Here is a 21,374-nt window from a genome sequence, read left to right as displayed (position 1 = left end):
TACGTTGTGCTTGATCAGAGAACCTGATTCTTGCGATGTGAAAAATGAAATGCTTTGATTTAGGTTGTTTTCTCATACTCTCATACAATAAATATTGGTTCCCCGGCCGAGTCATGACCCCTGGCATTTGTTGTCTTGTTCATCTTCCGACTTACTTGACATCCAGTGATTGGAGGAGGATCAAGTCGCCACAGCGGTAGCCGAGACTCCCTAATACTTTCTTCCATCATGATCAGCCTGACTACCGTTGCTACTGGCACTCTCGACCTTGGTCACGGTATTATCATTTCCGGCGGTATTGTCTGCGCCACCAAAGGCCTCTTCCTCGAACACAGGCTCGGGTTCAAAAGCCTCAAACTTGGTGTTGAAGTCGGCCAGGCCCTGGGTGCTACTGTTGGACCGACGCCTAGCATTGGCGAACGAGTAGTCAGTGTCCTGCATTTCCTCGCCGGACCGACCCCTATAGCAATTCAAGTATTAATCAGATGAACACACATGATTCTGATGTGCAGTGATTACCAATTGCCTTTGCCACCCCCGTCCTTCTTTGTCTTGCGAGGATCAGCGTCAGTTGGACCGGACTTCGCAAAGTAGCGTGGTATATTTTCACGGGTACCCATGATGCCCTCGGCCTGGTGTTCACGGTCGTTGGATTTGTGCGAGCGAGTCACTAAGAGTTGGATTTCACGTTAATAGGATGGCCATCGGTGGATTGAGATAGCAAGTGTATACAGCTTGATGCCAAGGAATAGAAGTATATAAACATGGGATGAATGCTTACTGTCAATGTGGGATGTTTGATGTGATGGAAGATGAGGAATTGTGTTCCAGAAAGAGATGAAAAGAGGAAAAACAAAACGAGACAGGAGAAGGTATCATGCAATCCAAGAGGGGGTAGGACTCGTGACCTCATACCTAGAGAGTGCGGGGGTTTGGCCTAAAGGGGGCTCCACCAACCTTATTTCCTTTTATAGCATTACATATATAAACATCTATCTAGGTAGTATTTAATGAAAATAGAAGAGCCAGGTGTTTCTTTCTTTGCTTTCATTGCGAATTGTTAATACTCAAGAGGAATTGCCTCGAGGGATTGTGAAACCAATATGAGAGTATCTAGCATGTCAATTCGACAGAGTATGAAAGAACTATTAGGTAATAAGTCCAGTAATAAACAGTTGTTTGTGTAGCCTACTATGTAGAACCTACTTGACTCTGTATCCCTTAATTGTGATACTTCCGTCCGCTAGAATTTAAAGGTTATATATTTTGTACGGATGACGCTTTATTATGCGTGATATAAGTATTATAAGTAAAAGCTTCCCCAGCACTGAATGATGCTATGCTAATTTGAATATATCAGAGTCATATCTTTGTCTTTCCCCAGTGCCATATGAAATCCGTGGCCGATGGAGGGATTCATCATTCGGAAGGATGCCGAAGCTTGAGAGATATCCTCAAATATACTACATGACATGCTCAACTTATACTTGGTACGCAAAACACAACTATCACTGCTGCACAAGTAGTTGCACCCAGCAACAATTATTAGGCATGAAAGACTGACTATCGCTCTAGAGGCCAGTAACTATTTCAGGATTGTATCTAATTGCCCCGGAATGACCTCAATTAGCACCTCCCGGGACTAAATCCCTTCGAGTCTAGCGGGGAATTTCACGGCTGAGAAGTGAGAGAGCGGAGCAAGCTAGGAGGCACTCATCCTATCAAACCTATTTATATGCAATGAATGTGGTCTAAGGCCACCAATGAATAGCTTCAAAACTACATCCACTTTAATGCATTTCCCCCTTATTCTTTGGGCTTAAGACCTTGAATGATCCTCCAGGGATAGATGGAAGTGCTGTTGTATGTAACGTATCTTATCTCTGTCATAGCTTTGGAACATAGCACATAGAACTACAACGGTGATCTTTCCTTTACTTGAAAGATCAAGATTAGACCGATGACATGGTTAGAACTGGCCCGTCGTCGCTCTCCACATTTGGCACTAGACACACGGAAGATGAATCGAGTAACTGTGTATTATGGGGGGCGAATGAGGTAGATGAACGAAGCTGGTAATAACGGCATCTAGTTGGACCAAGCATCACGCTCTCAAACAAGCAGATGTGGGACTATATGTACGTATTCACCTTGCACCTTACTACACGGTAGCAGACTGGAGAAAATTGAACATGAATGAACTACTACCCTTGAATTTTTGGGATCATGTCTGGACTGGCAACGCGTAGCCAAACGCCAGTTCAAATCTGTCATACACGTTTGAACTTTTTTCTTTTCCTATGACCAGAAGACAATTTGCCCCGGCTGACCAGTACGTGACACCACTTCATTGACATAACCTTTAAACACTCTCGAGGACGGTCTCCTTGAACTCCCGCTCAACCTTCTGTCCCTTGTCATCAGTCGCGGACTCTCCGTGCAGAGCGAGGAGAGCACCGAGGTCGAACTTGGGCGACTTGAGGAGCTTAACCTTGCGAATGTGGACCTGTAGACATGTGTGTTAGAAAATCCGAATATATATCCAAGTCTTCAGTCTTGGGGTGAAAAACGAACATTCTGCAGGGGTAGATGCCCTGGGTGGACTTCTCGATCTCACGTCCAATAACCTCGGGGATGAGCTTGTGGGTGAGCTGAGACAGGGTGCAGGTGGAAGCCTCGCGCTGGATGATCTCGGTCATCTTCTTGCGGATGGCACGGATCTGAGACGAGCGGGCGTAGGTGGTCTTCTTGATCTGGTTGGGGCGTCTCTTGGTGAAGGCAATGGCGAACAGGCGGAGGAGGTAGTCGTCAGTGGTCTTCACGGTGATGTTGGCCTCAATCAGGGACTGCCACTTGCGGACAAGGGAACGGAGCTTGTCGGTGGTGAAGTCGAGACCGTGGAAGTTGGTCAGGCAGTTCTTGCCCTGGATCTCGTCGACGCGGAGCTTGACCTTGCGGAAGGCGTGGTCCTCATCGTTCTGGAGGTCGGCGAGGGAGACCTCGAAGATACGGCCCTTGAGGGAGTCGTTGGCGTTCTTCAGACCGCTGGTGCGGTTGACCAGAGTCTTGCCGACACTGATAATTCCGTTAGCCAATCCAACTCAAAATTCGCCATATTCGATTCGGGTGGTGTGCATACTCGCGGGTCTGGAAGGTGGAGGGAGCCTGTCGAGACGATTAGCATTGCACATGGGACAATGAAAGGAATAGAACATACCTTCACAGAGTACTCGTCCTTGCGAGTGAAGGGGTCGACTGTGCGCTTCTTGATACCCTTCTTACCCTTAGATAGGCGCTTGTTCCTGAACGATGAGTATTAGCCGTGTGTTCGTGAATTCAATGGATGTCGTGTATGCGCAATTAATTCGATAAATTGAAAGCAGGAAAAGGATGAAGAATAGGGCGCTTACTTTCCAACAGCCATGATTGCGAGTTATCTGTGTGTTGTTGGAAGACAGACAAAGGTATCGCACCGCGCGCTCAGAGGGTTTCGACACTCGACTGGGAGGGTTGAAAACCCACAGAAAACTCGGCTAAGCGAGCGCGGGCCCTAGCTGATTATGTCATCCAATGTGGTCATGTGATCGAACATTAAAAAAAGGTCCACCCGGGCGGTCTGATCATTATCTCATCGCCTTATGTCATCACCATACAGCCCTGGAGACTCCAGGGCTGCCCAGGTGGGCACTCTAGGGCTGTCGGGTTACCCCGTACTATTTTGTGTTGTATTAAATAGAATGTGGTACGGAGTACGGAGTAGATATCTGGTCGTTACAATAGGGCCTACGCCATTGGCGCCAAAGCTGTTCCTTTTAAATGTTGTACACAGCACATGTGTACTTCTGTATGCTAATGTATCAGATTAGTTTTACAGGATTTGTCAAAATCAATACTTTTTCCTCGATAATCTGCGATGAACCGTCCAATGCTTCAGGTAGTCCAGCATAGGCCTTTCCATACAACGGAGTAGAGTATTGTACGGAGTAGTGTATGTAGATCGCTTTGTGGGAATCGCCACCAACTGACATCACATGTCGGAATTTGGATGATTATTGTTCCGATCCCAATTAAGCAAGTCGCCTTGGCATCCATGCCGCGGTCTACGAGTCAACACTCCTCATTGCTTTACCTTTGCTCTCATCCTTCTTTATTCCAATTCCTGTGTCGCAGGTCAATTCAAGCATGGTATGTGCTATCACTTCCCCCTACCCGACCGTCCCGACCACCCCAACCATGGGTAGACGCTGATTATTATTTCTACAGGGCAAGCGCAAGAAGTCGAGCTCGAAGCCCCAAGGGCCCCGAAAGGTAAATGAATCACAAGTCGCCAAGTTTTGCACTCAGCACTGATTGTGAAACATAGAGGGAGCCTCTTGCTACCACATTTTCCTGTCTCTTTTGCAACCATGAGAACTCTGTGGTCGTCAAGTTAGACAAGAAGCTCGGCCTAGGCGACCTATCCTGCAAAGTTTGTGGCCAAAAGTTCCAAACTGGTATCAACTGTGAGATGATAATCACCCCAAGGCGTCGGTCCTAACTGCTCTAACTAACTCAATTCTCCACAAAGATCTCTCTGCCCCCGTGGATGTATACTCGGATTGGGTAGATGCATGTGACGCAGTCGCAAAGGACACTGCCAACCAGTATGACGCACCGAATCCAAGTCAGTCAGGACAAAGAGGGATCAGCAAGCAGGCTATTCCAGAAGAGACTGGGCAGGACGATGGCTATGATGATGACTACTGATCATGGGATGACGGCGAACGGCGCATTAAGGCACGATATCAAAATAAATTGAGTTGTGAGATTCTTGTATGTACATGGTATTTGATATTCTCGTTGCATATGCTTATCATATATCCTAAACCCCAAGAACCTTGGGAGTGTCTCACCCATCTAGACCTTTATCCCACTACCGGCCATCAAGCCAACTCTGAAGAGGTGACTTGTATGGGAAGTGGAAGTGCCTTATGGCATCTGGAACAGATCAAGCAATGGATGGATAATGGAATACTGAATTACTCAGATTTTCCAGTGACCTTTAAAACCACTGATGCTCCTTTCAACGTGGTAAGAAACAGCGCTTTTACATAGAGTAATATCTGTCGCCGAAATCTCCCAGGCCGGGGATAATATACCTATCAATCAGTCAGCATGGCAATCACAACATCCAAAGAGTGCGATATTCTCACTTCTTCTCATCCAATCCTTGATCAATGAAAGAGGTCACGACCCGGAGTTTAGGGAATCTCTCCGCAAACTCAGCAACACCAGACGGGCTGGCAATAAGGTTGAGGAATAGGATCCTGTGTTCAGGAACGCCTCTCTCGATCAGTGTCTCGACTGCCAGAGTTGCCGAACCACCTGGGGAAAAAAATCAGCTGGGTTGTTAAGAGGCATTGTAGAACAAGTTCAACTCACCAGTTGCAAACATGGGATCGAGGAGAAGGACCCATCGGTCAGCAATGTCAGTAGGAAGCTTATCGTAAAACAGTTTGGGCATGCAGCTCTCCTCGTCCCGCTGGATGAGAATTTTTCCAATGCGAACAGATCGGCAGCAGTCGCGCAATCCTTGTTCCATGGCCTCGCCTGCGCGCATGATAGACACACCGCAGATCTTTCCTTCGAATTTGACACCAAGGTAGGACCGTCCAACGGGGGTAGTGATTGACTGCTCAACAACGGGGAGGTGGTTCAGGCCTTCCTCCACCAGCAACCGAATGATGCGGTTGGAATAGAAGATGAAATCAGCACGGCTGGTTCTCTTGTCTCTGATCATCCTATTTGTGAAACACAATATGAGTCTAGGGTGACCTTCCATGCAGAGAATGGGTCCTCACGTCAAGAGAGCAATCAACTGGGGGGTTTGAGGTAGCACGTGGACATTGTCGTAGGACACTTCCTTTGAAACTGTCGCAGTGGGCTTCTCGCCATCAGGCCGATACAGAGGACCAACGCCCTGGGCAGGAGAGGGACCGCTCTCTGGTTTGCTAGCCATGGTTTGCTGCGTCCAAATATGCCTGTGTGTGGGTCGTAGGACTAGAGAGAGAGAAAAAAAGAGATGTTAGAATATGGAAGCGCCGGAAGTTCACCCAGGAGAGTCGTTCGAAGTACCTTTGAAGGGCAAGAGTCTAGAGAGGGGTATATAAGGACAGTAAGGGACCTTTGGATGTCTCAAAGCCAAAAGCGGGGAAGCATGTAGGGTTTTTCTCTTATCTTTTTTTTCTATATCTGGAAGCTATACCGCAGTGGGTGATTCTGCCCCATCTCACCCCCCTCCGCCTCTTATCACTTGCATCATCTCCCAAATCATACCTCGGATGCTGTCAATTGAATTAATTACTTCATTACACCTTCTCAAAGGAATCTTGGTAATTTACACCCCTCACTGCCAATCACCTAAGGGTCTCTTCTTTGATGACTGCGCCACACCCCTTTGAGCCTGTGTAAGCTCCATTGAATGCCGCAAGGACATGGCTTCGTCTCAAGAAACGACCACGTTTTACTCAATCCATTAATCCAATTGCTCTTCAGCATACCTTTCTTGCCCTTTGGGAACCAGATTTCTCAGTCGGATCCATCAAACAACACGCGCGCATCTGGTTTTGCCTGCTTTGCGAACCGAAGATGGACAACTCACACCCTCGGAATCGACGACTCGTAACCTATGGCTCTGCTGCCAAAAGTCAACCTCCGTTGAATACAGAGAAGCCTGTGCGCTCATCTGCCACTAGAACAACTCCTAAAGAGATGCCTTTGCCAAGCTCGTCACGTCCCTCACGACCAGTCTACACCAGGCTACAGCGCGACAAGAATGGAGATAAACAACTATCTGGACCTGCGGAAACAACTACAGCTCGAGGAGTTACACAACAAAAACCCATCACGGAGGCTAATGTGTATGACTTTCCCTCTTCAGACGATGAACAGATGTCCATGATCCAGAGAAAGCGAAGGCGATTTAGCCCCAATGGAAATAAGGCAGTTCCTGCGACTAAGCGATCAGCAAAGCCAAGCGAGATAGGGAATGGAGTCCATAACGTGTCACCACCGATGGGGAAGAGGGTTTCCGATGGCCGGAGACCATTGGCCAAAAAGCTAGTAGCCGATCAGCGAACAAGCTCCGTGGCGTCGACATCATATTCAAGCCCTGGGAGGTCTGTGCAGAACCAAACTAAAGTGTCTACTCTCGAGAATGAAATGGGGGTTTCAACCGCGGAGAGCCTCGGGGATGGAGAGTCCATACGAAACAGCTCGCCGGACATCAACCAGGGCTATGCCACGAAAGCGAACGTCACCCCCGGTCGAAGGAGACTGATTGACTCGCTCGGGATCACGGAAAGCCCGGTTGAAACATCTCCAGTGGTTGAAACACCACTAGAGAGTCCCGCTGATAGCCAGCCACCCCCGGATCCAACCACTCCTGACCGAGCATCGCCAAGTCCGGCTGTGAATGAGTGTCCTGCCGAAAGCCACATTCAAGGCTCTCCTGCGTCAGTTCCATCTCATTTACGGGGTTCCCGTGTCACCTATGCACGCCAGCGTTCTTTTTTGGATGACTTGATCATGTCAGAGGACCTTTCGACGCACAATGCTTCCTCGGGCCCGAAACACCGCTCTCAATCTATCCAACGTCAGTTGAATTATGAGGCTACTTCCAGCGCTCGTTTAATTGTGCCAAATGAGGATACCAACGAGGATGGCTCTGTCCGAAGTATTCATGAACTCAGACAAGCTGGAGGAAACGCTCGTTACCGAGGTGCCGTCGAAGCTATCTTTGAGGATATCGAAGATCCGCAAAACTCGTTGACGGGTCGATGCAATGCCTTCCTCCAGCTGTGTGGCAAGCTTCTGGATACTGGGCTCAAAAGGCGGTTTGTCGAATGTAATTTTGACAAAAGACTTGTGGATTGTCTGTCTATGGACCTTCAGGTGGTTCCCACCATTCTGGCTTTCTGTGCCTACGCACTGGGATCATCGGATGGACATATGTCCTATGTTCTTTGCAACTTCCGCATGGCCTAAGCTTCTAGAGGCATCACCTGCTTTACTGGGCATGCACGATGATATACCAGTGGCTGCAAGAGCTCAAGCCAGCGGGCTTTCTCGACCCTTGCAAAAGACACTTCAGAACACTATTTCACAGATAGCTGCTATGCTGTTTCCTGATACTGCATTGTCCAAACTATCCCCATGCACCCTGGCGTTGTATTGCCTGAGGTCAACGATGTCCACAATGCAAACCAAAGGCGGGAATCCTAGCCTCTCCACGTCTCTTCTGAAACCGTTGGTTCAATCGCTCGTGTTAGAAGGCCAACGTTGTGCTTCGTTGGGAAAAATACACCCAGAGAGCTCTGAGATTCTTTGCCTGGGCTTTTCAATATTGGAATCTTCTACTGCATTGGCTGAGTCGTTTACGAAAGAGCATTGGGATATCCTAGACCCGCTCTCTGAGCTTCACAGCCTTCTCTGTCTAGAGTCAGGCACTGTGAGCCAAATACAACCCCTCTACATTCGACTTATCCTGAATGTCACCAACAGCAACCCCTCTCTCTGCGATAGATTCGCAACGCCGGAGATGGTCGGGGGACTGGTCCGCATTGTCTCTGCAAAATTTGGTGATTTGACCGAAGACGCGCTTGGACAAGCGAATAGTTCTCTGGACAGCGTGATATTGGCGCTCGGTGCACTTATCAATCTGACTGAACAGAGTGAAGCATCAAGATCGATTTTTCTTCACTCTGCTGATTCCTCAAAGCTTTTCCTTGATCAGCTCTTGCACTTATTCATGACTCATGTTGATTCCATCTCCACGGTAAGATCTTGTCTTTTTGGTTTCCTTTTTGCCGACGCATTGGACTAATGTATCTGCTTAGGCTCATTCGGTCTTGGAAGTACACCACAATGTTGCTGTGGGATATTTGGCTGTCCTTCTACTAACACTCAGTTTGGATCCTGAGACTCGGTCCAAAATCAAGAGTTCACTCGCTCCCAACGGATTAACAACGGTGATATCTACCGTTGATGAATTCCTGCAATACCATCAGAAGATTGAACAAGAAATCTCCACTTCTCCAACCCAGGGACAACCAGCGAGTGGGTTTCTGTCCAGACTACAAGAACTTATCACTCGGATTCGACTGGCAGAGCAATGATGGGCGTCCCGTGCTATACATGTGTCGCTTGACAGCAGATCAGTGCGCGCTTTGTCTTTCCTACCGGCCTTTTTTTAAGACTCGATGACATGAATTTCTTGGTCTGTTGACAGCTTTTGATACCCCTTTTCCTCGTCAATTTTAATTGAACCATTTACGCTAGAATGTTCTTCCACATACATACACATGGACAGATATTGATCAAGGTCGTCATAGAATAATCACCTTAGGTCAAACCAGACCTCAATTTTCAAAAAGTGAGATTTATTAATTTCTGTAACACACTGCATTTTATAAAGAATTAACAAATCGATAATCATAGAACGTACACAATGTTGTACAACATAGGCAATTATTTCTAGAACGCTCAGCTCTGGAGTTGGAGAAGCCGCCGTTTGCATTGTTTGCAGGTTACAAGGAGTTGGAGCTCCGCATGCTTCGAGGGATTTGCCACCCCCCGACGACCTTGTTTCTGAACAGGTGCCATTTTGTCTCTGAATATTACCTCGTTGATCCAGTTCCATCAATCAAAAGACACCGTCTACCCGGCTATATCATCATTATTGTCTATCATTCACATTGGTGGTTTAGCTGAATCTTACCGCACTGCACAAGATGCCTTCCGCACCTAAGCAGAGAAAGATCGCAATCGTTGGCAGTCGGTCCGTGGGTAAGAAAGAGCCCCTTGTTCATAATCTAAATCGTTATAATTGCGAAGATCTAACACTTATCTTTTAATAGGCAAATCATCTCTCACGGTTCGCTTCGTCGAGCACCACTTCGTGGAAAGCTATTACCCTACAATTGAGAACACATTCAGTCGGATTATCAAGCACAATGGGCAGGACTATGCAACCGAGATCGTCGACACTGCGGGACAGGTATGTGATTCCTGTGCGAGATTACCGCTTGGTTGCTGAGACCATTCTACAGGACGAATATAGTATCTTGAACTCCAAACACTTCATTGGAATTCATGGATATATCATAGTCTATTCAGTGACATCGCGCCAGTCATTTGACATGGTGCGGGTGATTCGTGACAAGATCCTGAACCACCTCGTCAGTTACTGCCCTTCCCATAACTAGTACTCAAAAACCAGCTTCTAATCTCTCCTGTAGGGAGCGGATGATGTACCTCTTGTTATAGTAGGAAACAAGAGTGATCTCAAGCCCGACCACCGCCAAGTCACCCTCGATGACGGACGGCAATTAGCGGAGGAGCTCAACTGCGCTTTCACCGAGGCCAGTGCCTTCCTTGATTTCAATGTCTCGAAAGCCTTTGATCTCATGATAGGAGAGGTTGAGAAGTCTCAAAATCCCTCACAACCAACTGGGAACAACAAGTGTGCTTTGATGTAATACGGGAGCCTTCTTCTGGAACGCGTGTTTCTCTCCCGGGGATGGTAAGCGAAGCCATCTTCTGGGTCTCTGGATCTCTTTCGTTGGAGCTGACAAGACTACACCTTGCTCTTTTGATGTCCACTCAATTCAGATCTACAGATGTCTTGTCTGCTAACTCGATTATTGACTTAGAGATCATCAACGCCAATTTGATAGCACCCACTTGATGGCTTCTTCTTGAGGCCGTCTTCTTTTTGGCTCTATTTCTATTGTGTCTTTCTGGTGGAACCATTGGGTTTATTGCATGAATAATGAGTTTTAGGGTCGAGTTCGGGAACATGGATCGGTACCACGCATAGAGTAATGAATCTCAATTTAAAACAGGCTTCTATAAGTATGCAAAGTATTGAATCAGATTGATCTATAGAGATATCCGTGGCCATAAACTTAGCCTATTTGGAAGTATACCCGGAGCCGCCTTATCGATTAAGTAATGGAACCCTCGTGGCCCAAGTGCGTGTATCCACGCACTTTGATTTTCCTCGTTTTTACCCCTCCACAATTTGAGTCACCCCTCTACCTCTTGGATTCCCCAGAACCTTTGAACTCCAATCGCCAATATGCTGGACCTTGCAGACTTTGTCACCGAGCGCGGTGGTGATATCAAGAAGATCAAGGAAAGCCAGCAGAAGCGATTTGCTCCGGAGGAGGCCGTTGATGAAGTTGTCGCGCTTTATGAAGAGGCACGACGCGGTACGGATCCTTTTCCTATCAGGTTGGGGAAGTCTTACTGACAGGCGTAGCCCGATACGATGTCACACAGATGGGTTCTCAGATCAATGGAGTCCAGAAGGCAATTGGTATGAAGAAAAAGGTAGGCATTTCCAGGCCAATCTACTTGCATGGAGAGATGCTTATCCATTCTCAGAACAAGGAAGACGCAACCGAGTTGCTCGCACAAAAGGCAGAGCTCGAGGCAAAGAAGAAGGAGCTGGAGGAAGCTGCTGTCGCCAAGGAGGTTCAACGCGACCGGAAGATTCGCACGATTGGAAACTACGTCCACGAATCTGTGCCCGTGAGCAACGATGAGGTATGGGTCTTTTAAGCCTGGGAATCGAATGCGCTGTGAGACTAACAGGTGGATTTCTGGCTACAGGCAGACAACAAGCTGATCAAGACATGGACCCCCGAGGGCGCCGAAATGCAGAAGCCAGGCTGCCTCTCCCACCACGAAGTGTTGACTCGTCTCGATGGATATGACCCAGAGCGCGGTGTCAAGATTGTTGGCCACCGTGGATACTGCTTGACTGGCTACGGTCTTTTCCTCAACTTGGCTCTGATCAACTATGGTCTGGAGTTCCTCTTCAACAAGGGCTACACACCTAACCAGCCCCCTCAATTCATGCTCAAGGATCTCATGGCGAAGACTGCACAGCTCGAGCAATTCGACGAGGAGTTGTATAAGGTTACCGAGAGCGAGGATAAGTCGACCGACAAGTACCTCATTGCTACCTCCGAGCAACCATTGTCTGCCTTGCACGACAGCGAGTGGCTCCAGGATAAGGACCTGCCCATCAAGTGAGACTCTCTTGTCCAGGATTGAGTCGTTCTTGCTAATAAAAGTAATAGGTATGCCGGTTACAGCACATGTTACCGCAAGGAGGCTGGATCTCACGGAAAAGATGCCTGGGGCATCTTCCGTGTTCACCAATTCGAAAAGGTTAGTATAGATCCAAATGCGCTGGATTTCACGTCCTAACCCCATGCAGATTGAGCAGTTTGTTCTTACAAAGCCCGAGGATTCATGGCAAGCCTTTGAGGACATGATCAACACTTCAGAAGAATTCTACCAGTCCCTAAAACTCCCTTACAACATTGTTGCCATTGTCTCCGGCGCCTTGAACAATGCGGCATCCAAGAAGTACGACTTGGAGGCCTGGTTCCCCTTCCAGCAGGAGTACAAGGAGCTCGTCTCTTGCTCCAACTGTACCGACTACCAGGCCCGAGCTCTGGAGATCCGGTACGGCGTGAAGAAGGCCACCGATCTGAAGAAGACTTACGTCCATGCACTGAACTCCACTCTGTGCGCGACGGAGCGTACCCTCTGCTGTGTGCTTGAGAACTACCAGAAAGAAGATGTAAGTGTCAAAGGTTCACTGGTGATTCGGACAGTAGCTAACTACTATTTTAGGGTATCGAGGTCCCAGAGGTCCTGCGGAAGTACATCCCCGGTGCTCCTGAGTTCCTCCCTTACACCAAGGAGCTCCCCAAGGATACCACATCCAGCAAGGCCAAGGGGAAGGCCAACAAGGGCACTGATGATGCCACCAAAAAGATGCAAGGTCTCCAGGTTTAAGGAGATATCCCAATGTGTACCTCGAGATACAAAGTACAAATTACGATGGTTTAGTTCATGACTTATGGACGCATACATGTACACAATAATAGCCGGCTTCTGTCCTTGACGACGTAGGACTAGTAATCTGATCTATTTGGCTCAAGATATATTAGGGTCCCCTTATTTAAGGCGACATCCCGATGTCTTCTTTGTATGTCCTTTTTGGATTATTTCCCCACTTTAGCTACTCTGTAGGAGTATACCTGGTTGATATGTAGAACGACATCAAAGACATCTTAATTTAGAGGGCGGTATTTCTAGGTATAAAGGTTTAGCCTAATACTTCGGAGGCCCACCTATGGACTGTACCTTACTTATTAAGAGTCTGCTATAGTAATTTAGGTATGCTTAATTTTCCGCAATCAGACACTTGACCTTTAGCCATTATGCCCCTTCGCACACACATATCATCTACACCCTTCGCTACCTAGGTATCTACATATTACTATAGAAGAATAAGGACCGAATATATATAGGTAAGGTTCACAAGTAAAGAATTCATATTATTCCCCTAACCCGATAGCTGTTGTTTAAACATTTTTATTTTTAAAAAAGAAATAGAAAAGAACAGCAGGAAGAACTTGGTTCCTAGATGTATCATACAAAGTTAGCTTCATGTTTACCATTCAGTGCATATGGAGACTTACAAGGGCGGAGAAGAGGGATCACAGGCTCGGGTCTCCTTTTGACCCGAGCCAAGAGAGAGGTATCAGGGGCCGGTGTCACTCGACCCATGAGAGGGGGCTTCGGGAGCGACGGGGCTGCCCGGTAGTGGCTCAGCCACTGCCTGTTCGGTGGCACCCTGGACAGCACCCTGACCGCCGCCACGATCAGGGCCACCAAGGTCACCACCAGCAGGAGCAGTGGCTTCACCACTACCGGGATCGGCACACTGGCGCTGGCTGGCTGCGGCGGCCTATTTTGTGCGTTAGAAACGAATATTCGACTGTGTGATCATGAGAGAGGACTGCTTCTTATAGAGAAGGGGAGACAGCAGTTTCTTACCTTTCTCGTAAGCTTTGTGGGCATTTTCCCAAAGTTTCTTCACCTCCTCTGGGGAAGGAGGGGGTGCCTTCGCCGCAGCTTCGGCTGCCTATTCCAGATGTTAGTAACGCTCAGTTAACTCCAGGGCTTGTCGATGGTTCTCTTACGCGGCGGGCCCGGCGTTTTCGCTCCTTTCTGTTCTTTTTTTGAGAGGCAGTGAGAGACATGGTGAACTTGAGGGGGAAAAGGAAGGAGAGTTCACGAGCGAGGAGAGAAGACCTCTTCAACTACGCGATTCTATCTTACTCGACAGGTGCCTACTTACCTACATGTAGGCACCTGACGTGAATCAATGCTCAATAATTCACAATGATTCAAGTGATTATTGACTCCCTTTCCTCGCTCGCTTTTGAGTTCAGATATTAAGACTTGTATTTGATTCAGATTCATTCTGTTAGGAGAGGTCCATAGAGACTGTCGAAATACTGCAATGTGAGTTGATTGATCGCAATACTCACCCATTTTTTCATGTGTTGTGACAGGTCTCCATCCGATGCCCTGTTTGTCAGGCTTCACATGATTGCTAGCTAGTATATTAGCTAGTCTCACACAGATAGAGAATTCAACCTTCTTCTCTCTCTCCTTCTATCCTTTGCTGCCAGAAGGTTATGATCCCTTTGCTCGACATCCAAGAGCCAGGGGTTTTTTTTTATCATCGAGACCCAACTATCTCTTCTTTGCTAAATTCATCGTTTTCATCATCGTTTTAGCCACCAAAGGTTGCTGTAGCTCGCCTGATAAGCGGTCATTTTCATCTATCTCAACATCTCAACATACTCATCACCACCGTGGACGAGTGGAGTACCCTTCTCAGGGAAGACGAAACTGTTACTCAAGCAAGTGGACTCATAGATACCGGCTCATTCACTCTTCACCCTCCACAAATTCCAAACCCCAAAGGTTTCAACCTTCATCGGCTTATCGACCGGAAGATTCCTCGCCCTCCGAAGAGCAACCTCATTATCGCTAGAAAATGGCAAAACATCTCGATTGAGATTCACCGAATACCTCGTCGCCAATGTCATCCTCTCTCGCTCAGCATATCAGATCTCAGGGGTGCGCGTCGAACTCGCCGACGGATTCATATGCAGGATCTACCTCCAAGGAATACGATTTTGGAGGATAAGGTTCAACTTGAGTGTTGCGACAGGTCATCCATCCGATGCCTTGTTTGTCAGGCTTCACATGGCCATCTATCCTTCGAAACATGCCGGACCAAGCCAGGTCCGCAGCTATCGGGCAACAGTCTTGACAACGAAACATAAATTGTCACTTCCGGATACCACTTCAATGGCAAATAACTGGAGATTCGGCCGTGAGCATGACCTTCGTGAGGCATCTCGGGAAGACTTTCGCCATCTGTTTGGAGCGATCGGTCCGTCACTTTACCACAGCGTCAGTGAGGATATGGCTGCTGCGTGGCATTCGACCCCAGCGGGCTCTCTTATTGATCCTCGGTATTTTAACTCGTATTATTATCCTATTGTTCTACTAGGGTATTCGAAGCGATAGCTTTTTTGGGTCGGAACTTACCTTTAGAGTACCTTTTATAGGTATTAGGGCCGATGCTGTCTTTACGACACCAACTGACCCAAATTGACCGACGAGAATTTTATCCTCTACATATGCATCTCAGGATGACTTTCGCTATCTATTGGAGCGATCGGTCCGTCACTTTACCACAGCGTTAGTAAGGATGTGGCTACTATATGGCATTCGACCCTACCGGGCTCTCTCATTGATCCTCGGTATCCTAACTCTTATTATTATTCTATTATTCTACCAGGGCATCTGAAGCGACGGCCTTTTAAGTCGGAACTTACCTTTAGAGTACCTCTTGTGGTTATTAGGGCCGATGCTATCTTTGCAACACTAACTGATTCAAATTTACCGACGAGAATCTTATCCTCTACGGATGCATCTTCTGCCTTCTGGAATCCATCGTTATGTTATTCGTGGGTGCTCTGCAATTCATCTGAGACTGAAACAGCAATAGCTCCGTCTCCGACCCATTTGACAAATACTGAGTGATCTGGATGGATTTACTGGAAACCCATAGCTATCAATGAGTCATGGAGAAGCATATACCACTGTCGAGAAGCCTATTCTAGGCCGTACACAGATTTTATCAGAAGAGCAATCTGGTCTTCCTTTTGAACGGAAGTTTAGTGAAGCTTAGCAGTCTATTTAGCGATTTGCTTTGCTCCGCCGGCAGCTTGGTTTTCGGGGAGTTCAGCAAGGATTGATTCCTTGATATCAGCATTTAGAAATGCAGATTTAATGTCAAAACGGTGCAATTCTTATCATCTAAGGGCAGCGGAGATCGTATAGAACCTTGGAAGACCTTATTGCTATTAATTAGCTTGCACCCTGACCTTGGAACCTTGGAAGCTGATTCTTGTTAGTCAGCTTGCTATTAAGAGATAGGCTCTTCCTACACTGGTGGCATTGATTCATAAAGCAACTTGTCAAGGAATATAGGACTGGCATTGCCGGATCTTGATCTGGCAGATCCGAATTCTCCTAGGAATCCATGGGATAGCAGGAATCCTCTCAGCTGTATTGGGTTTCCCTTCCCACCCTTCTCCCCTCCTAACTCTAGCTCTCTCAATCGGCAGCCCCGCTCGATCCATGGTTTTCTCTCCCTTCTGCTTCTTCTGTAGAGCCTATGGGATGGAAGGTGGTGTATGCTTCCCTGAAAGGGGTCAGGTGATCAAAGTAGCCCTAATCCATCAATCATCGGTTGAGATGAATAATAGTAGGGGGTATTGACCACGCATAGGGTAACCTGGGCCACTTTCTCCTGTTAATTAAGAGTTAAGCATAGTGAAAGCAATCATTCCATTTATATTCGACGGCGCAGATCTGATACATGTTGAGATCTCCCATAGCCACCTGACCCCTATATTAGAAGACTCTTATAGTCTTACTTTCTTTTCCCCTCTTCACAGTTTTCACACTATCCACAATACAGCATATGGTGTCTCTCCTTTGTGATCTCATTTATATTATAGATCTTAACAATACACGGCCTTTATAGGTAGTAGAACAGGACTGTAATTGCTCCATTTTAGAGGGATCAACACAAGGGTCGGAAGATGAAGAGCAAGCTGAGATATTGGATCGACTCTGGCTTCTACCGCTTATGGTCAGCAACTTTAAAACCGATTATAGCAGTGTATATATGTAACATATGCTTTGCAGGTCCTTTCGAGACTCCATGTATTCTCGTCAGCTTTCTCAGATAGACGGGAACCGTGCCTCAAGCTAGAATCTTGTGTTCTTGCTCTTCACTCTGTATTTTGATCCCCGTGGGATAATGGCTCAGCAGTGGGTAGAGGTAGATAAAAGCAAAGCGAGAGAAAGAGTGCGCAAAGACAAAACGCACTCACTGTCGAGAAATAGTGTCAGCAAAAAACCGTATCAATTGTTTCTATGCTTACCCTGACCCTTTGAAAACACCTGTTTGCTTCTATCGAAAGAGTTGTCAGCATAGAATTGACAGGAATTTGCGGAAAGGGTCAGAAAGGAGAGTGATTTGAGCTTGCGTTGGCTTCACCGGATGGCTAATAGTCAACAGCACCACGTAGAGGTCCAAGCTCGTAGCTGTTGGATTGTCCAGGACAGACTGTCCTAATCGTCCTGGAAGACCCCGGCCAAGAGAAGGCCGGAAGTAACTCGTTATTTATCAAGAACAGGCTAAGCCACCCGCAAAGTCAGCTTTTTCTGCAAGAATATGCAGAGGGAACGAAAGATACGACCGCATCAGGCCATTCTCTTAGGAATAAGCAAAGCCGGAGCCAGCCATTCCTTTAAGTATAGGCCGAGTTTGTCAATTCATTAGGAACAGGCCAAGCCGAAGACAGCCGTTCTATAAGAATAGACAAAGCAGAAGCAACCCCAAGCTGTAGGCCATTCTCTCAAGAATAGATCAAGCAAAAGCCAATCATTCCTTTAAGAACAGGCCGAGTTTGTCAATTCATCAGGAATAGGCCAAGCCGAGGCCAGCCGTTCCTGTAAGAAATGACGAAGCTCTTTCCTCGACAATGGTAGACTAACAGTCAGATACCCTTTTGTCAATTAGAACCAGGGTTGCGAACTTTGGAAAATTGCTGACCAGCCTGCAAAGTCTCACTGCTTTTGTGACGGCGGCGCACGGAGCGTCCGAAGAAGCGTCCCCAGCTTGCCAACCGGGAATGCTTGACTTGGGTCTTCAGGGAATCGGGTTGGGACTGAGCAGAAGAAGCAGGAGAATGACGACTAGGAGTCTGGGGTGAGTGCAAACTGCCAACTTCATTGGCGGAACTCGAAATTCCTCCAGTCACCTACCCGCTCCTCAGCCGCCATAGCTCGTCGCTGAAACTCTTCCGCTAGTTCATTTGCCCGTCTCACTTGCCCTGCAAATTTCTCAGCGGGAGAGTTGGCATCCCTGGCGGAGAGCTCTGCGATCCTAACCCGTTGCTCAAGCTCCAGGATTCGGCTTCTTGCAGTGGGGCATTCACTGCACTTGGCATCCTTCCTACAGTGGAGATTAGTGTTTGTCTAGTGTAAAAAGGCCTGAATAGCATCCTCATGGCTACTCTCAATGTAGGGGAAGGAGAATAATGAATCTTACTCTGCTTGTAACTTTCTCATCTTGAGGGTATTGGCCACGAAAAGGACGAAAATCTGGCCTAAAAGATAGATCCCGTAGATGTACGAGAATAGCAAAGGGGTCTTCTTTGCATCCTGAGCCTCCGTAACCCATGAACCGGGCTTCGTAGGGCCTTGGAGTGAACCAGTGGATTCATGGGTGGTAGACGCTGAACTGGTAGCTGCAGACATTTTGAAGTCGAAATGTCTCAGTGGAGAAAGCAAAGAGAGAAAAGCAAAGAGAAGAAGAAAAAAGGAGAAGGAAAGGGGAAGAGGAGAATTTAAATAGGAGACTGACCGATGCCTTCCCTTTTAGCAAGTAAACAAAGCCAAGGTTCCTTCCAGGTGAGGACAATATCCATAACATACAATGGTCACTACCTACCTACCTAGGTAGGCCCTCAATAACTAGTGAGAACCTTCCAAGGTTGGAAGTAAGTGAGAAGTAAATGAGATGTAAATGAGATGTAAATAAGATGTAAATGAGATGTAAATGAGATGTAAATGAGATGCAATTAACTCAACCAATCCTTACTTTGAGCTCAATAGACTATAACAGATAGAAATATGAATACATTCTTGTTAAGATCTATAATGAAGATAAGATCATAGAGGAGAGACACAGTACGTTGCATTGTAAATAGGGATTCTCTATATAAAATGCTTAAAGTGAATGAATCATGAATTTGAATTAGATAGCTAAAGCAGGTTTCCACCGTGTGGCTGCAACAATTTCCGAACTTGTCTCTAATGGTGATATAGCACTTCCCCTAGGCTTGCGCGTTACTGGTCTAACTCGTTGACCCTTCGGCAACTTATCGAGGGTTGACAGCGTTGTCTACTACATGTAGTAACTATATTGAGCTTCCTGTCATTACATTCGTAATGGCAGTGCTTTCCTTTTCGCAAATAATACTATAACTAGTAATCAGGTCCAGATGGGGCTTCACAAATATTGAGCAATCGTAAGACCTAGCTAGCAATAGACTTGAAGTAGTTCTCAACATATAGAGCTCGAATCACTTCGAACCTCTTTTCCACCGCCAAGACTTCTTACAATATCGCGCAAGTGATCTCACCATTGACATCTTTCCAAGCCCAAAGATACCCGGCTTAGAGAAATAAGCCTCCGTCATTGTTAAAAGATAGGAGGAGTTTTCGCTCCGGAACCTATCGTCTAGGTGTCTTACTACCATGTCCCATTCCGCGTCGGTCCGTTCACGACCACGATTAACTTCACAGCACCAACAAGTGAGCGTACAGTGCCCGATACCCTTCCCCTTACCACTTAGACAGCGCTTTTTGCAGCATCCACAGCTTCGAGCGCAACAGCCACCTCTCTCCGCACAATCATTGACAAGCTCTTTTCGGAGATACCAAGTAGGATTCTGTCGGATCTCATCATAGATCTTTTTCAATGGCCTTTGGGGAAGCTGGATCTCCGCATTGCGTAAGCATTCTGTTGCTTCCCAAATTTTCCCTTCTAAGCGCTCGAGATCACACTCATATTCGTGGTGCATATTGGCATCATCCTCGGTGGACTTCTCCAATGCTTGAAACTCGGCTTTAATCCCTTCCGCATGTTGTATGAGTGCCCGCAAGAGATAATCGAACGATAAAATCGTCCCGAAGGTTTCCGAGGGTATTTGAAGACCCCCGCCGTACTCAAAGAGTCGCCTGTCCTCCCGTTGGTAACCAGGAACGGGCTTGAAGTTTCCGAAGGAATCGAATATTTGTAACGGGTCTAATCCCAGCAACGAGATTTCCATTGAGTCATAGTCCTCCATGTTCTAGTCACGTTAGTATCATTTTCACGTAAATAAGGACACAATCTGTGAATGGCGGCGGTGATAGATGGGAATACTCACGAGAAGTGGGATTTGAGTAGTTACAGAGTAATTACAGAGTAGTTGCAGAGTAGTTGCAGAGTAGTTGCAGAGTAGTTGCAGAGTAGTTGCAGAGTAGTTGCAGAGTAGTTGTGAGTTGTAGCGGAAGTTGGATTGTAAGCTGGTGATCTGGAGGTCAGTCAGAATAACCTTCCTAGGCCGCCTCCAGAAAGGGTTCTTGAGTGTGCGCCTAACCTTAATATGTCGGAAACGAAATAGGAACGTGCAGAATAGAGTACATACATATGTATATAAAGTCGGTACATAGTAGATATTAGAGTCACGTTAACAGCACTAGTCCTCTTTTGGTGGGAAACCTTCCAAGTTCCAAGGTCGGGCATTCCGAATAGTACATGGATACACCCGGTGACAGGAATAGCATATTGCATTTTATTGAGGTTACTCGGCTCGTCTTTACATTCCAAGGTTCTTATGTTTGAGCAAGTCAGCCCTGGAGGCCGGTGATGCTCAACTGGGCAGCCCTGGGCCCCGGGCCCCGGAGGAGCATGTTTATTATGTAATGGTCAATAAAGCGATGCCGAAATATGCAAGGTCAAGTTTAAGGAGATATACAATTTATCTATAACTATTAACTACATTTATAGTAACAGTTGTACATATACTAGACGTAGCACGCAATACTAAAGCGGGAGCCCATAATTTGCCTAAAGCAGATAAGCTCATCCGATAAACATGTGATCTGCGTGTGATTGGTCAGATCTTTGGATTGTCTTTTTTTTTTTTAAAAAAAAAAAAAGGAAAAAGAAAATCTTTGCCCCGCGGTGCCCCTCCATAGAATACAAAGAATACATGTAGAGTACTATATTTCAACTATTTAGTTATAATAATAAAAATCAATTAGCAAGAGCGAAATGTGCATACTATGTAGGTTATATGCATAGTTGCAAATGTAAA

At 46.8% G+C, this 21,374-nt stretch overlaps 12 protein-coding genes across 12 annotated transcripts; 6 read left to right on the top strand and 6 right to left on the bottom strand.

Moving 5' to 3' along the window:
• Positions 1-210: 210 nt before the first annotated feature.
• On the bottom strand, positions 211-620 carry N7519_009615 (uncharacterized protein; the record flags this gene model as incomplete). Its single annotated transcript, XM_057296388.1, has 2 exons — positions 211-460; positions 520-620. 2 exons carry the CDS (start codon positions 618-620, stop codon positions 211-213), a joined length of 351 nt encoding a protein of 116 aa, XP_057144270.1.
• Positions 621-2,362: 1,742 nt separating this feature from the next.
• rps1 (40S ribosomal protein eS1) lies at positions 2,363-3,424 on the bottom strand (the record flags this gene model as incomplete). The annotated part of the gene is made up of 5 exons (XM_057296387.1): positions 2,363-2,506; positions 2,571-3,075; positions 3,140-3,165; positions 3,218-3,302; positions 3,411-3,424. The coding sequence occupies 5 exons, from the start codon at positions 3,422-3,424 to the stop codon at positions 2,363-2,365; spliced, it is 774 nt and encodes a 257-aa protein (XP_057144269.1).
• Positions 3,425-3,816: 392 nt separating this feature from the next.
• N7519_009613 (transcription elongation factor 1 family protein) lies at positions 3,817-4,746 on the top strand (the record flags this gene model as incomplete). Its single annotated transcript, XM_057296386.1, has 5 exons — positions 3,817-3,844; positions 4,073-4,185; positions 4,264-4,308; positions 4,364-4,502; positions 4,568-4,746. The coding sequence occupies 5 exons, from the start codon at positions 3,817-3,819 to the stop codon at positions 4,744-4,746; spliced, it is 504 nt and encodes a 167-aa protein (XP_057144268.1).
• A 291-nt stretch (positions 4,747-5,037) lies between these two features.
• On the bottom strand, positions 5,038-5,998 carry N7519_009612 (uracil phosphoribosyltransferase; the record flags this gene model as incomplete). Its single annotated transcript, XM_057296385.1, has 4 exons — positions 5,038-5,138; positions 5,193-5,364; positions 5,422-5,780; positions 5,841-5,998. 4 exons carry the CDS (start codon positions 5,996-5,998, stop codon positions 5,087-5,089), a joined length of 741 nt encoding a protein of 246 aa, XP_057144267.1. The 3' UTR covers positions 5,038-5,086.
• A 629-nt stretch (positions 5,999-6,627) lies between these two features.
• On the top strand, positions 6,628-8,025 carry N7519_009611 (uncharacterized protein; the record flags this gene model as incomplete). Its single annotated transcript, XM_057296384.1, has 1 exon — positions 6,628-8,025. The coding sequence occupies one exon, from the start codon at positions 6,628-6,630 to the stop codon at positions 8,023-8,025; it is 1,398 nt and encodes a 465-aa protein (XP_057144266.1).
• A 31-nt stretch (positions 8,026-8,056) lies between these two features.
• On the top strand, positions 8,057-9,155 carry N7519_009610 (WAPL family protein; the record flags this gene model as incomplete). Its single annotated transcript, XM_057296383.1, has 2 exons — positions 8,057-8,815; positions 8,877-9,155. The coding sequence occupies 2 exons, from the start codon at positions 8,057-8,059 to the stop codon at positions 9,153-9,155; spliced, it is 1,038 nt and encodes a 345-aa protein (XP_057144265.1).
• A 615-nt stretch (positions 9,156-9,770) lies between these two features.
• On the top strand, positions 9,771-10,517 carry rhbA (Rheb family small GTPase rhbA; the record flags this gene model as incomplete). The annotated part of the gene is made up of 4 exons (XM_057296382.1): positions 9,771-9,825; positions 9,897-10,036; positions 10,089-10,217; positions 10,278-10,517. 4 exons carry the CDS (start codon positions 9,771-9,773, stop codon positions 10,515-10,517), a joined length of 564 nt encoding a protein of 187 aa, XP_057144264.1.
• Positions 10,518-11,119: 602 nt separating this feature from the next.
• N7519_009608 (serine--tRNA ligase SES1) lies at positions 11,120-12,855 on the top strand (the record flags this gene model as incomplete). The annotated part of the gene is made up of 7 exons (XM_057296381.1): positions 11,120-11,252; positions 11,303-11,373; positions 11,428-11,589; positions 11,656-12,077; positions 12,129-12,219; positions 12,269-12,637; positions 12,691-12,855. The coding sequence occupies 7 exons, from the start codon at positions 11,120-11,122 to the stop codon at positions 12,853-12,855; spliced, it is 1,413 nt and encodes a 470-aa protein (XP_057144263.1).
• A 751-nt stretch (positions 12,856-13,606) lies between these two features.
• Positions 13,607-14,108, bottom strand: N7519_009607 (uncharacterized protein; the record flags this gene model as incomplete). The annotated part of the gene is made up of 3 exons (XM_057296380.1): positions 13,607-13,803; positions 13,903-13,990; positions 14,049-14,108. The coding sequence occupies 3 exons, from the start codon at positions 14,106-14,108 to the stop codon at positions 13,607-13,609; spliced, it is 345 nt and encodes a 114-aa protein (XP_057144262.1).
• A 1,018-nt stretch (positions 14,109-15,126) lies between these two features.
• Positions 15,127-15,453, top strand: N7519_009606 (uncharacterized protein; the record flags this gene model as incomplete). The annotated part of the gene is made up of 1 exon (XM_057296379.1): positions 15,127-15,453. One exon carries the CDS (start codon positions 15,127-15,129, stop codon positions 15,451-15,453), a length of 327 nt encoding a protein of 108 aa, XP_057144261.1.
• A 2,564-nt stretch (positions 15,454-18,017) lies between these two features.
• On the bottom strand, positions 18,018-18,765 carry N7519_009605 (uncharacterized protein; the record flags this gene model as incomplete). The annotated part of the gene is made up of 3 exons (XM_057296378.1): positions 18,018-18,209; positions 18,271-18,460; positions 18,557-18,765. 3 exons carry the CDS (start codon positions 18,763-18,765, stop codon positions 18,018-18,020), a joined length of 591 nt encoding a protein of 196 aa, XP_057144260.1.
• Positions 18,766-19,861: 1,096 nt separating this feature from the next.
• N7519_009604 (uncharacterized protein) lies at positions 19,862-20,360 on the bottom strand (the record flags this gene model as incomplete). Its single annotated transcript, XM_057296377.1, is given in 2 exon segments — positions 19,862-19,934; positions 19,951-20,360. 2 exon segments carry the CDS (start codon positions 20,358-20,360, stop codon positions 19,862-19,864), a joined length of 483 nt encoding a protein of 160 aa, XP_057144259.1.
• Between the last annotated feature and the right edge of the window lie 1,014 nt (positions 20,361-21,374).

Source organism: Penicillium mononematosum (genome assembly GCF_028829835.1).
Source record: "Penicillium mononematosum strain IBT 11891 chromosome Unknown utg000005l:1.0-9366267.0:1.0-9372171.0, whole genome shotgun sequence".
In the NCBI taxonomy this organism is placed as follows: domain Eukaryota; kingdom Fungi; phylum Ascomycota; class Eurotiomycetes; order Eurotiales; family Aspergillaceae; genus Penicillium; species Penicillium mononematosum.
The sequence above is the reverse complement of the archived record's forward strand: the minus strand, read 5'-3'. Positions and strand labels throughout refer to the sequence as shown.